The sequence below is a fragment of the Lingula anatina genome, chromosome 1 (genome assembly GCF_051362555.1).
Source record: "Lingula anatina isolate TDL-2025a chromosome 1, LinAna3.0, whole genome shotgun sequence".
Classification (NCBI taxonomy): Eukaryota; Metazoa; Brachiopoda; class Lingulata; order Lingulida; family Lingulidae; genus Lingula; species Lingula anatina.
Window position 1 is genome coordinate 926,686 of NC_141767.1, and position 15,432 is coordinate 942,117.

Here is a 15,432-nt window from a genome sequence, read left to right on the forward strand (position 1 = left end):
TATTCCAGACCCTGGATGCTGAATCGCAACATCTAATCTAACATCTAATATGCATAACTTTTAAGCTAATTAATATCTTCTTTCTGTTGACTTTACAATCTTTGCGACTATGGAGGGCTGCGCAGTGTATGAAGCAATGAAAAAATAAATTGACATCACGTTCGTTTGTGCGCGCGTGTGTGTGTGTGTGTTAAAATAACAATTTTTTCACCAACGCTTGATAATTTTAATTTTAAAAAAATTAACTTCTTAAAATGACTTATTTTCGGCCCTAACTATAGACCTGATAATGAAGATAATATTCTATTGGTAACTGCATGCAGTGCGTGTCTTAGATTTACTGCGGGATACCTATATTCGTGTCTAATTAATCGGGAAAATTACATCATTGTATGGGGGCATTTAGGTATATGAGGCAAGGCCCAACTCCGGCCATATTGATTCATAACCAGTCGTTAAACATTTTTAGTCATTATGGCTTTTTTTTTAGATAATATTATATTATATGGATAAAATGATATTGTAAGCGGGTTTCGGGTTGCAGAATTGTCTGTGGTTTGATGGAAAGAGGCACATCAACTGGTGTTAAAAGTTCGTCATCTTCATCGTGTTATACTTTGCTTAGTTTTAGAGAAGAAACAATAAAAACAAAATTACTATTTTGAACCCAAATATACTACCAATAAAATTGTCACCGAGCACATAATCTGGGTCTATCTGTAGCCAATCTTATTCCACACCTATTCAATACGTTTCTCAAAAGTTGCTCAAACTGCACTAATCTAGGTGACCAAACTATTCATTAAGTGAGTCTATATCATGCCTCATAAATGAGCAAATAATTAAAAATACTGAACACAATGTTAATGTGTACCATTTATTAGCGTGAAACCTGATACACTGATTGCAGTTCTCGTAAGAACTGAAAGCCCCGGGTTCAGGATAAGTTTAATGTCTCTCATTCAGCCAGAATTTGATGGTTCTCTTTAAGTATATGTGAAAAACTCAGGGGTAAATAATAAAATAATACAGTTTACATCATATGTGACTGGTTTATATCGTAGAGTGTTCAGCCATAAGACTTCTGCCGTGGACGTCTCCGGGTTCAGCGACAAGTTTCAAGACCGTTACTAATAATGATAAATACAGTCGCAGTTATATTGATACTTGGTCCAGGTGATTAAGGTAACCGAGACAACCTTACACTGTTTACCGTCGGTACACGAACCGTCACACTCGTTGGTCATCGGGTCAAAGGCACAGGCCTCAGCCTCAGTGCACAACATGCTGAGCTGGTACACCGTCAACAGAAGGATTGTCAGGGCGAATAGAGAGGACCTTGGCATGGTTGTTTCTGTAAAAGATGAAGGTTGAACATGTTTACAGGACAAGGACATTTCGGGCTTTTTTTAAGCGGTACAGATTAGATATGAATAAGACAATCAAATATTGTTCTTTAGAAATAACAATTTTATTTTTACCCTTCAGATAACCCTGCTATTGTATTTATACCGTTTTTATTATTTATAACGTCCTGTTTGAGATGAAAACAATGAATCCTACATCTTGAAATATCGGAATTTAGTTGTAACCTGGATTCTTGGAATTTGTTCCATATAACATGAGCCAACCTGCCGCTTCAAAGATTTTTGCACATGTAATGTGGACATTCATGATCCCGTGGTTACCCCACAGTATACTGATACTGACAAGACATCGCTCTCTATGTGAAAACAACCCATCTACCTATTTCTGTTTAAATCCAATTAATGTCTATATTTTCTTCTCTTCATAAAATCAAAATCAGAAATTCAGCAAATATAAAGGGATAACAACCGTTCGTAAAATACCTATTTCTTTCACTGTAAATACATTGTAAATAACTCACGGAAATGCAAGGAATTCGATTTTACCCCCCAAACGGCGGTTAAAACAATTGGTTTGGAATTTGTGCTTGCCTTTGGAATTTGTCCTCCATGGATGGCTACGATATATAATCTCGTAACAGATCATTACAAAAAATCTTTAGAAAAAAAAAAAAAAAAAAAAAAAAAAAAAAAAAAAAAAAAAAAAAAAAACAGGAACTAATTTTGAATGTGGGAATGGATTCATTTACCATTGCTAAGTATGGAATAACTGCCTTTACCCCAGGAAAATTTTTGGAAAATTTTTGGGCCAAAATGAACAGTTGTTATCTCTTAAAGTGTTTATTCTCTTTACATAGCATGTCGTAATTCTCCCACTTGTACATATCTGTACGAGTAACACCCCTCTCTCCGACAACCAATCAGTAAAACTGAATATTTACCTTAGCTGGCAAAACCAATCGTAACAGGTAGAAGAAGATGCACCTCGCTGGACGTCTGTCTAACAAAACTGTTAAACTGACTCGCTCTATCGAAGGGAGTGGGTTTAAAATAATCAACAATAGTGGTGTACGCATGCTCACAACTTGTCATAGCACACGTGACCTCTATCTTAATAATGAGAAACAATTAACTGGCACTTTTTATGCTTTCACACCTTAATCGATACAATTTTGCAAACTGTCATTAAACCATCATTTCAAAACTGGCTCTTTTGTATGAATATGGCACACGTCGCAGTTAAACCAGCAGATAGTAAGAACTTTTAAAACCTAAAATGCAGAAAAACTGACACGCGTACTAATGGTTCTCTCCAAATCCACTGTCTTTTTCTTTATCTGCAAAACTACATTGAAAATGTGAAATCCATCTGATTTTTTAGCCACGAGGTATTTCCGGGGGAAATTATAAACATTAACATCACTTCCCCTTGTCGGAGGGGGGGGGGGGGATAGACATTTCAAAAGAAGAAAATATATCAAATAGGTATTCAAACTTTGCAACGTGTAATTAATGAGCAGAAAAATTAGCATTATGAAGATAAAAAAAAATATTGCGTAGAGATCCCTGTTACGTTAAACCCATCGAAAATAGAATTTTTACTAGCCGAGTCATAGTTCTTAAGCTTCTGAAAAGAGCGGGTATTCCTACCAATGGCCTTGTAAGCTTTAACACATCAGTTATCAGACCTACATTGGAATATGCGTGTCAGGTGTGGCACCCAGGTCTCACACAACAACAAGTTGATAAAATTGAATCCATCCAGATTAGAGCATGTAAGATTATATTCGCAGAGCTGCCCTACGATGGGGCACTTGAAACATGTAAACTTATCACTCTTGCTTGTAGAAGAGATGAACTATCTTAAACATTATTGCATAACATGCACTCTGAAGGACACAAAATCCACCATTTGCTACCAGAGATAAATGAAAGTTCCTACACTTTGCGCCGGGTTTATAAGTACAGTGTGCCAAAATTGAGGACTGTACGATCGTCAAAAACTTTTATCCCATGGGCTTTACCAAATGTTAAGAACTGAGGTTTTTATGAACTTTTAATGTGTATTGAATCATTTTAACACTTACAAGTATATTTTAAGATTGTGCATCTCACCACTATTTATTTTTATTGTAAAATCCAACTTTTTAAGTTGCAAATAGATACATATTACATATTATCCTTTTAACCGAACCAAAAGCGAGGCCCTTCAGGAGGCCGAGTGTCGGCTTCACATCCGAAGTCCGTCATCATATATATATATATATATATATATATATATATATATATATATATATATATAAACGCAAAACGCCTAGCTGAATCATAGTTGTAAACCGTACCAAATGGGGTCTATCACCCTCAAAAACACCCATTTTTCGTCGTCCTTGAGTCAGAGTCAGTATTGCTGATATGGGTTATATATGAAATCAAGAACGAGCTGGCAGTACTGATATCTAGTACCTGGTTTAATGTTGGAATACGCTACGATACAATGCATGCCTTATCCACTACACAGGGTTCATTAATGCCAGTAATACGCATAGTTAGCTACTCTATTACTTTTTATCTAAGATGTATTTTCCAATCTCACTAAACATGGATTTTGAGCGTCTTAAAGTATCTTCATTTTCAAATTCTGGTGGGCTTGGTCCTGTCCAATGAACTGCGTATGCGTCAGTTCGCCAGTCGAATGTTGCGTTGTTAAGGTGATGTATGTTGACGTTTTTATAACCAGGTTTGAACACTGGATGACATTTGACTTCAAAACACATAATTTGTAAATGCTTATTCACAAAAAGAGTTTCAGGGTGTCTCTCATATGCTTTGTAAGGCATGAGACAAGCATTATAATGCCAATCCCCAGTGTCTTCATAACGCCTCATTGTATCTAAAAAATAATGCAGAAATCTCGCGTTCTTTTTTGCAAGGAGAGTACCCATGTTTAATGTATCTGGAAAAGGAGGATGCCAATCCGTCCAATCGTAATTGGCAACCACGTCATAGGCACGTAAATCGTCGATGGGCTTCACCCAGACGGCATCCCAGTCTGTGTATATTCCGCCATATCTCAGTAATATGTCAACCCGAAAAACGTCACTGATATGTGAATAATCATTGACCGGATTTCCAAATATAGTTTCCGGCCAATCTCGAAAAACAAAGTGCACCCTTGGATCCCCTTTTAATTTGTCCCAATTTGAGCCTTTGGGTTCCTCGTTTCCATGAAAATATACATCGTCCACCTTCAGAACATTTAATGTGCTTTTCACACTTAAATATGTTAAAAAGGGCATTTCTGTACCTCCCATCCACACGTAATGAGCAATGTTAGGTATCAGTGTCTCGTACGACGGAACAGGAAAGGGGATCTCTTCTGTACCATAAAATAGTCGCCTGCACAAAGCCCCAAATTCGTCCTTTCGTTCCCAGATTTGATGAGGATAAAGTGTATGATCTATGTGCAGGCAATAGGGATGGTTGGATTCACGGTGAGTTATATGTGTTATACAATTAATAGACATTGCAGGAAGTTTACTATCTGTTTTATTTAATAAATCGGCAATAAAATTTTCACTTGATAAGCCTTTTGTAACCGCATTCCTGTCTGCCCATATAGAACCTTGAACAATAGCTGTCGTTAAAGTCGCTTGAGATATCACCATGTCTTTTAAATATAGGTAAAGACGCTGTGTTTTCCTTATATGAAAGTGAGGATCTGATATAATGACGTTTTCGTTGAGGTATACTCCGCCATGGTCACTCAAGACGTCTAATATTTTATCTAATTTTTTGGAGTCGTTTGTTTGGCATCCTGCCATATCTGGTTCTTTCTTTAAAACTAAAATTGGCACCTCTTCTTTAAGGTCGTTAATCCACTGGTTGTAGCGGTGTTTGTCAACCTGAGGCAGCGTTTCAAAATGGATGACAATTTTGTCCGCTCGGTGAATTTTGAAGGCGCTAAGAATGCTCAAATAATGTTGAAATTCAAAGACTCTACTGCCACACCAGATGTAATGGAAAACATTTGGTATTGCTGAAGAGGGAAGAATATCTTTCAAAGGATTCAAATCCGACATACCTCGATACAAGAAGTTAGTGTGTCTGTCTGGAAGAACGTCTCCTAGCAACTTTCGTGAGATTATAGGAGCAGCATGTTTGTGTTTGTTACCCAAGTTGGTGATTTGTTTCCCCTTGCATTTGCAGTCACGTTGACTGCCGTCACTATTTACGTCAACAAGAGGTCGGTTCCCATCCCATTAGTCACTGGAAGGGGTTCTTGACGGGCGAAAATAAAAAGATTGATGAACAAAGAAAGTGCCACAAGCGCCAAAAAGCAGTAGACGATATTTCGAAGCAGACGATCCATTCTTTGAAACCTGGTTTTCCACCTGTAAAAAGAAAGCAATGTGTTCATAAAGACTCTATAGGTATAAGTATGATATTTAAAAAAAATTGCATTTACACACATCCTAAGCATGGATCCGCAGCCCAATGTAATTGTAAGATTTAAAATACACGTTACAGGTCTACTCTGGGGGAATTAATAGGTTCACTTATGCTTATACTTATCTTAATCCTTCATGTCTCAATCTTTTATTCATAAAAGTTCCCAGAGCAAAACAATGACCTATTAGGATTCATTTTAATGATATACACTGCTGTTCAAATCTTACAATATATAAAAAATTTATGAAATCCGTTAAAATATACTTGATACCATGGCCAGGGAGGGGGCGGAACGAACAGGCCCTTTTTGCCGGGGAAAGCCCCACTCTTGGTAAAATTTGATAAAGTACACAAAGGTTTCATGGTAAAAGGCCCACCTTTTCAGAAAAAGACCCCCGCCGCCTTTGAAATTGCTGGACCTGCTTGTTGTTTGCATGGAAACAAATAAAGACCAACCCGGTAATTACCGCTCGAATTTCATCACAAGGTCACAGTAGAGGTATATAAACATCACGGAAAAGATTGTTAAATATAGAAATAATATCTACATTTTCATATCTACTTTTAGTTTCTTCACTTGGTTTTATGGACCTCTTCCTCTTTTCTTTTCCATCTCATGCTGTCCTCGTATTTTCAAATATACCTAGGGAGCCCTCTGGGAGCATGCTTCACAGAGAATGATTATTCAGTGTCTGGCTGGTTGTGTGACTGTTACCTACCTTGTAATTATACGATTTTGCATTTCAGCACAGAGTCGCGGAACAGAAATGTTCAAACCAAGTGAACAGCCAGAAAATACCTGTGAATATCAAACTTGATACTCGCCGCGTCTCCTTTCTGTGCAATCATGTAGACTAAAGAACAAAAAATGACTGAAGAGATGAGTATCTCAGACCGCGACGAATTCATTTCAGATTGTGGTAATAAGTGTTGTTTCATTACTTTGTGAAGTAATCAGATGAATACTGATATGTTGATTAAACTTGCCTACCTGCTACCGAACACATTAAAAAAGATACGGTTCGCATGAGATACCGGTAGGTAGCTGTACAACATAATATAAACCATGATAAAAACCGTAACGTACAGATAATCAACTTCAACAAGCTTTTCTGTTCCAATTACTGAAAAAAAACTATTGCGACAGGCAATAGAGGCAAAATACCTGATGTGCTGCACGTACTGGTATTAAAATATCTAAGCTTCAGATAAAATAAAGCCAATTAACACCCAGCACACACAGAACGTTGGCCGACTACGAGGACCGAACGCTTATAAATTGTGGATGTTGAGAGGAGATCCATTATATAAGGTAAGGGTAATAGACCTAATCTTGCAATGGTGAAATTCCTTTCAAAGTCCTTGGATCCAGATCCCCACCAAAATATAATCACTATTAAGTAAGCCCATTTCTGATTTATCGTGCTAATTTCATCAGTATCCATCTATAATTTTAGTTAGGCTGGTGACAAACGAAATGAATAGAATAAAAAACATTCCTCGGATAGCAAACAACTTGCAAATTTGTTTTTTTTACACCCAAATAAATTAATAAAATTTCAGAGTACACAAATCCTGGCAATTTGATATACAATATGAAATGTTTGAATGAATATATTGATTGTAATTAAGGGTTTTATATTTATTGGCAATATCGAACAAAAAAATAGATAAAATAAATGAATGAATGTAACATAAAAATTAATGGCACAATCTTTACAGTGGGATAATTGTGAATTTTTTGCACTTTTTAAAATATAATTCTTAAAATTAGAACACCTCAATTGTGTGTGAACAGCAGACTATCCTATCTTACAGTGTTTATATCTATTTTGTTCAGAAATATATCTTTAATTTTTTTAAAATAATGCATCTGAAAAATTCATAATAATCGATTTCCCCATTGGAACCCGTATACTTTTTTCTATACTGTTATTATTAATGATCAGAGATACTTTGTGTCTGTACTTTCTATGTATTTAACACACAAGGTAAGGTCGTCGTTCACAGTCAGCTTTGTTTTTACCTACTTTATCCCGCTGCCGTCATGCACTTAACCAGTCTGTTTCATGTTTGAGGTCAGTAATTTTACCGACAAAGTTGTTGGTCTGCGTGGAACAAGCCTCAGCCACAGTGCACAACATGCTGAGCTGGTACACCGTCAACAGAAGTATTGTCAGGGCGAATAGAGAGGACGTTGGCATGGTTGTTTCTGTGAAATATGAAGATTGAACATGTTAACAGGCCAAGGTTATTTCGGGGTTCTCTAAGCGGTACAGATTAAACATGAATAAAAAAATGATTGTTTTTTTAAAATATTTTTTTTACTTTTTTTACCCTTCAGATCTAGAACACTGCTAATTTATTTCTACTGTTTTGAAATCATTTCAATCAACTTTATTTCAAAAGCCAGGGAATCGTACATTTTGGAATATTTGAATTTCTATATGGCTTGGATTCTTAGAATCTGTTTTCATCTGAATCTTTTGAAACAGAAACCACCCAGTTATATCCAAGAATGATTATCTAAACTACGCAGGACACGAACCATTCGAGACAGGGTAAAAACTTGCCATGACACACGTGGTCTCTATTCTAATAATGAGAATAAATTAACTGACACTTTTTATTTCTTTCACGCCTTAAAAGATACACCTTTGTTAGCTGTCATTCAACCACTTTTTATTTCTTTCATACCTGAATCGATACAATTTTGCAAACTGTCATTAAACCATCATTTCAAAACTCTTTTGTTTGAATATGGCACACGTCGCAGTTAAACCAGCAGATAGTATGAATTTTATTTACCTAAAATGCAGAAAAACTGACACGCGTGCGAATAATTCTCTTCAAATCCAGTGTCATTTTATTTATCTGCAAAAGTATAGGAGGCAAGGCCCAACTCCAGCTTTATTGAGTCATAACCAGTCGTTAAAACATAAACATTTTTAGTCATTATGGATTTTTTTTAGAAAATATTATATTATATGGATAAAATAATATTGCAAGCGGGGTTTGGGTTGCAGAATTGTCTGTGGTTTGATAGAAAGAGGCACATCAACTGGTGTTAAAAGTTCGTCATCTTCATCGTGTTCACACAGGTTATACTTTGCTTAGTTTTAGAGAAGAAACAATAAAAATCCAAAATTACTACTTTGAACCCAAAAATACTAGCAATAAATTTGTCACCGAGCACATAATCTGGCTCTATCTGTAGCCAATCTTATTCCACACCTATTCAATACGTTTCCCAAAAGTTGCTCAAAGTGCACTAATCTAGGTGACCAAACTATTCATTTACTGAGTTTATATCATGCCTCATAAATGAGGAAATGATAAAAATACTGAACACAATGTTAATGTTTGTACCATTTATTAACGTTGCTCAAACTGCACTAATCTAGGTGACCAAACTATTCATTTACTGAGTTTATATCATGCCTCATAAATGAGGAAATGATTAAAAATACTGAACACAATGTTAATGTGTACCATTTATTAACGTGAAACCTGATACACTGATTGCAGTTCTCATGAGAACTGAAAGTCCCGGGTTCAGGATTAGACTAATGTCTCTCATTCAGCCAGAATATTTGATGGTCCTCTGTAAGTATATGTGAAAACTCAGGGGTAAATAATAAAATAATACAGTTTACATCATATGTGACGGGTTTATATCGTAGAGTGTTCAGCTATAGACTTCTGCCGTGGACGTCTCCGGGTTCAGTGACAAGTTTCAGGACCGTTACTAATAAACACAGCCGCAGGTATAGATATTATGGGTCAAGGTGATTGGGGTAACCGAGACAATCTTACACTGTTTACCGTCGGTACACGAACCGTCACACACGTTGGTCATCGGGTTAAAGGAACAGGCCTCAGCCACGGTGCACAACATGCTGAGCTGGTACACCGTCAGCAGAAGGATTGTCAGGGCAAATAGAGAGGACCTTGGCATGGTTGTTTCTGTAAAAGATGAAGGTTGAACATGTTTACAAGGACATTTCGGGCTTTTTTAAGCTCTCTATGTGAAAACAACCCATCTACCAAATCTGTTTAAATCCAATTCATGTCTATATTTTCTTCTCTTCATAAAATCAAAATTAGAAATGCAGCAAATTTAAATGGATAACAACCGTTCGTAAAATATCTATTTCTTTCACAGTAAATACATTGTAAATAAGTAATGGATATGCAAGAAATTCTATTTTACGGTTAACACAATTAGTTTGGGATTTGTGCTTGCCTTTGAAATTTGTCCTCCATAGATGGCTACAATATAATCTCGTAAGAGATCATTACAAAAAAATCTTTAGAAAAAAAACCAGGGACTAATTTTAAATGTGGGAATTCATTTACCATTGCTAAGTATGGAATAATTGTACTTCACCCCAGGAAAATTAATTTTGGGCCAAAATGAACAACTGTTATCTCTTAAAGTTTATTCTCTTTACATAGTATGTCGTAATTCTCCCTCTTGCACATGCATGTACGAGTAACACCCCTCTCTCCGACAACCATTCAGTAAAATTGAATATTTACCTTAGCTGGCAAAACCAATCGTAACAGGTAGAAGATGCACCTCGCTGGACGTCTGTCTAACAAAACTGTTAAACTGACTCGCTTTATCGCAGGGAGTGGGTTTAAAATAATCAACAATAGTGGTGTGCGCATGCTCACAACTTTTCATAGCACACGTGGCCTCTATCTTAATAATGAGAATAAATTAACTGGCACTTTTTATTGCTTTCACACCTTAATCGATACAATTTTGCAAACTGTCATTAAACCATCATTTCAAAACTGGCTCTGTTGTATGAATATAGGCACACGTCGCAGTTAAACCAGCAGATAGTAAGACTTTTTTTTACCTAAAATGCGTACTAATGGTTCTCTCCAAATCCACTTTTTCTTTATCTGCAAAACTACATTGACTATGGAGGGCTGCGCAGTGTATGAAGTTGCAATGAAAAAATCAATTGGCATCACGTTCGTTCGTGTGTGTGTGTGTGTGTGTGTGTGTGTGTGTGTTAAACCCGCAAGAAAACGCAGTAGATACTCCAGCGCAGTAGACTACTGCAATCACATTGCAAACCGCAGTAGACTACTGCAATTATACTGCAAACATGCTTCAAATCTGCTTCGATTTGGGAGCTAATTAGCATATTTGAAACATGCTTCTATCATGCTGCTAATCTACTGCATTAATGCTCCTCTCTGTACAAACCTATGTACTTTTTGGAGTAGAATTGCGGTAGGCTATGCTGCATTTCTACTGGAAATAAGCTCCACACAACTACTACAACTACTGCGTTAATGCTTTTTTGCTACTTCACACTACTGCATTTTCGTGCGGGTATGGCACACGTCGCAGTTTAACCAGCAGATAGTAAGACTTTTTTTTACCTACAATGCAGAAAAACTGACACGCGTACTAATGGTTCTCTCCAAATCCACTTTTTTCTTTATCTGCAAAACTACATTGACTATGGAGGGCTGCGCAGTGTATGAAGTTGCAATGAAAAAATCAATTGGCATCACGTTCGTTCGTGTGTGTGTGTGTGTGTGTGTGTGTGTGTGTGTTAAACCCGCAAGAAAACGCAGTAGATACTCCAGCGCAGTAGACTACTGCAATCACATTGCAAACCGCAGTAGACTACTGCAACCATACTGCAAACATGCTTCAAATCTGCTTCGATTTGGGAGCTAATTAGCATATTTGAAACATGCTTCTATCATGCTGCTAATCTACTGCATTAATGCTCCTCTCTGTACAAACCTATGTACTTTTTGGAGTAGAATTGCGGTAGGCTATGCTGCATTTCTACTGGAAATAAGCTCCACACAACTACTGCGTTAATGCTTTTTTGCTACTTCACACTACTGCATTTTCGTGCGGGTATGGCACACGTCGCAGTTTAACCAGCAGATAGTAAGACTTTTTTTTACCTACAATGCAGAAAAACTGACACGCGTACAGTGCCGCCGGAATGTCCCCTTACCAAATGGCCGTATGGTTTCCCAACCCTGCCCCATATGGTCGAACAATAGAGGCCGTATGATAATTACAGGGTAGGGGAATCCCCAATCAATCCTTATCGGGCACCCAAATTAGTCGGTTCAACGAACACGGTCTGCCCCTTCTTAATTGCCTCACTTAAGGTTTCTATTATAGCTGATGCAAAGAGATTGCTATCGACACGAGCAAACAATACCGGGTTATGTATCAACTGCAACAGAAGACTCGAGTAAAGGCAAGTGGAATATTAGAACAAAACTCTGAAGAACAAATCAGGCTTAGTTTTAAAACACGTATAACAATTTTATTTGATGATAATAAGTCACGATCAACAAAATCGTAGTTAAAATGGAAAATTATAAATAGCTAATACATCAAATAAATATCAATGTCTCATTACCTTTATTACATGTGTTGCTAGTTTAGTAGCCTGATGCACGACCTTCTCTTCGTCGTATTTCTTTAACACATAGTAAATGGCTTGTCGCGACACTTTATGGCCTTCATTTTCCATTTGTGCGGTTATGTTTTTAATTCGCACCCCTTGTTCTCGGAGGGCGATGATACGCAGACGCACGTAATCGCTAAGAGGAATCTTGGAATTGTGATGATTTGGAAAATCTGAGTGTCGATTTATACCGTCCACTTGGCAGGTGACACGATGGCACAGAAATCAGTGACATAAACATGTCATATTATACAAAATACTTATTGGCCATTTAGGAAGTCCAGATACACAAACAATCCTGTTGACACGTGTCAGTTGATTTAGAATTATGTGCAATTGATTAGTTTGGATTGAAGAGCGTCATCGCAATGTTAACATTAATTTTAGACGACGCGTGTCACACAGTAGTGATTATGTAATAGTCAGGGCTTAACCGCTGTGTTTACCCAGCATGAATAAAGCTAACCTGAACTGATTGTTAATTAATGTGAGATGACACGTGCCAACCAGTGAAGTAAGCCCGAGAGATTGTAATACAGCTTTATAAATTAATTTCTTTTGATGCTTTTTGTCCTACAGAATCAAGGAATCAGTCTTTCGGCCGGCCACCCGTCGCCTTGTCAAATAAAGAAATATTCGAAATTCGACAACGGGCCAGTTCCCCAGGCAACTTTTGCGTTCAGTTGATGGGAAGGTTGTTTACGATTGATGAACGAATACGAAAGGACAGAAATGTTACGGGTGTAGATTGGAGAGATCCTATATGCAAATATAGACAGAACTATATTAAATATATGGCTAACAAAATGTTTATCACTGAAACAACTGACAAGTCTTTTTGGAAAACATTGCATTTCGTCTATGAACAAAGCTAATAGAAATATAAGGACATACTATAAAAATAAATTTCAATCTTGTTAATAATATGTAAATAGCAAAGACAGTTTGAAGCCTAATAAATATTACATGTACAAGTACGAGTAGTGTTTAATTTGATCTTTAATAAATTCATAAATTCATTTATTAAACTCTATGTAAATTCAATCAATTCATAGCTACAATGTACACGAAAATTGCTGTCATCACCGAATCTTTTTGGTAAAGTGACTTTTAAAAATCACTGTTGGCAAGTTCTTATACTTAAAATCTCCGTATCAGAGTAGAGTGATCAAAGCAGAGTGAAGCCACCGCGCATTAAAGGTCAATTAACGCTTGGACGAACACTTAATTGCGACCACGCTCACCTTCGATCTTTATCTCAGCGAGCTAGGGTTAGGCTCTTTTGTTAGCAGAAAGTTTGTCACGATAATTGCACGACGGGCAGGGTATGGAACTATTGTTAACAAAAACCAAACAGCGTATGGATGACAATGTTATTTCCATAGTAACCGAGCCAGGCCGTCCGTACAACCCGCAGCGACCCGGAGGGTAAGTAAGGGGACATTCCGGCGGCACTGTACTAATGGTTCTCTCCAAATCCACTTTTTCTTTATCTGCAAAACTACATTGACTATGGAGGGCTGCGCAGTGTATGAAGTTGCAATGAAAAAATAAATTGGCATCACGTTCGTTTGTGTGTGTGTGTGTGTTAAAATAACAAATTTTTCACCAACGCCCGATAAGTAGCATTTGTCTAAATAATTGTCTAAATAATTGGTTCTGCCCGGTCTCGAACCTGTCATTTTCTGCGTGTAAGGTAGACGTGATCACCACTACACTACAGAACTCCTGCAAAAAAAGTGAAACTGACTATTAAAAATATATAACAATTGTCCAAAATACTGCTCCCGCCAGATTTCGAAAACCAGTATACAATTCATTTTTATCTTTGCCGATGATTACCAGTGGCAGATTTGGGGTGGGGTGGGTGGGGTGGGTCGATAAAAAAAAAAAAAAAAAAAAAAAAAAAAAAAAAAAAAAAACGCCTAGCTGAATCATAGTTGTAAACCGTACCAAATGGGGTCTATCACCCTCAAAAACACCCATTTTTTTGAGCGTGCCCCGAACCTGACGCCAAGAGGGTGAGGGTCGGCCTTGCAATCCGAAGCGTCCCAATCTTTAGAAAGCTCGCACCCCCCCTACTTTGCTTCTTTGTCTTGCCTGCACGAGATGACGTCAGCTCAAGGCGGATCTGTGACGTACGAGACATGTGACTTTCAAATATGGAAGCGCCCCGAGCAAAATTTTGCCGAACACACCCCCAGTATGTCTCTAGTGGCTAGAGTCAGTATTGCTGATATGGGTTATATATGAAATCAAGATCGAGCTGGCAATACTGATATCTAGAACCTGGTTTAATGTTGGCCTACGCTGCAGATACAATGCATGCCATATCCACTACACAGGGTCCATTAATGCTAGTAATACGTATAGTTAGCTACTCTATTACTTTTTATCTAAGATGTATTTTCCAATCTCACTAAACATGGAGTTTGAGCGTCTTAAAGTATCTTCATTTTCAAATTCTGGTGGGCTTGGTCCTGTCCAATGAACTGCGTATGCGTATGCGTCAGTTCGCCAGTCGAATGTTGCGTTGTTAAGGTGATGTATGTTGACGTTTTTATAACCAGGTTTGAACACTGGATGACATTTGAATTCAAAACACATAATTTGTAAATGCTTATTCACAAAAAGAGTTTCAGGGTGTCTCTCATATGCTTTGTAAGGCATGAGACAAGCATTGTAATGCCAATCCCCAGTGTCTTCATAACGCCTCATTGTAGGCCTATCTAAAAAATAATGCAGAAATCTCGCGTTCTTGTTTGCAAGGAGAGTACCCATGTTTAATGTATCTGGAAAAGGAGGATGCCAATCCGTCCAATCGTAATGCATTGGCAACCACGTCATAGGCACGTAAATCGTCGATGGGCTTCACCCAGACGGCATCCCAGTCTGTGTATATTCCGCCATATCTCAATAATATGTCAACCCGAAAAACGTCACTGATATGTGAATAATCATTGACCGGATTTCCAAATATAGTTTCCGGCCAATCTCGAAAAACAAAGTGCACCCTTGGATCCCCTTTTAATTTGTCCCAATTTGAGCCTTTGGGTTCCTCGTTTCCATGAAAATATACATCGTCTACCTTCAGAACATTTAATGTGCTTTTCACACTTAAATATGTTAAAAAGGGCATTTCTGTACCT

General features: G+C 37.4%; 1 protein-coding gene and 1 long non-coding RNA gene across 2 annotated transcripts; both read right to left on the bottom strand.

Moving 5' to 3' along the window:
- Positions 1-3,660: 3,660 nt before the first annotated feature.
- LOC147763814 (uncharacterized) lies at positions 3,661-5,598 on the bottom strand. Its single transcript, XM_087001993.1, has one exon. The coding sequence runs from the start codon at positions 5,444-5,446 to the stop codon at positions 3,926-3,928; it is 1,521 nt and encodes a 506-aa protein (XP_086858119.1). The 5' UTR covers positions 5,447-5,598; the 3' UTR covers positions 3,661-3,925.
- A 3,699-nt stretch (positions 5,599-9,297) lies between these two features.
- LOC147763815 (uncharacterized) lies at positions 9,298-10,470 on the bottom strand. Its single transcript, XR_015332101.1, has 2 exons — positions 10,359-10,470; positions 9,298-9,782 (listed from the first exon to the last, which is right to left on the bottom strand). It is a non-coding gene; the product is annotated as an uncharacterized LOC147763815 (long non-coding RNA).
- Positions 10,471-15,432: the final 4,962 nt, after the last annotated feature.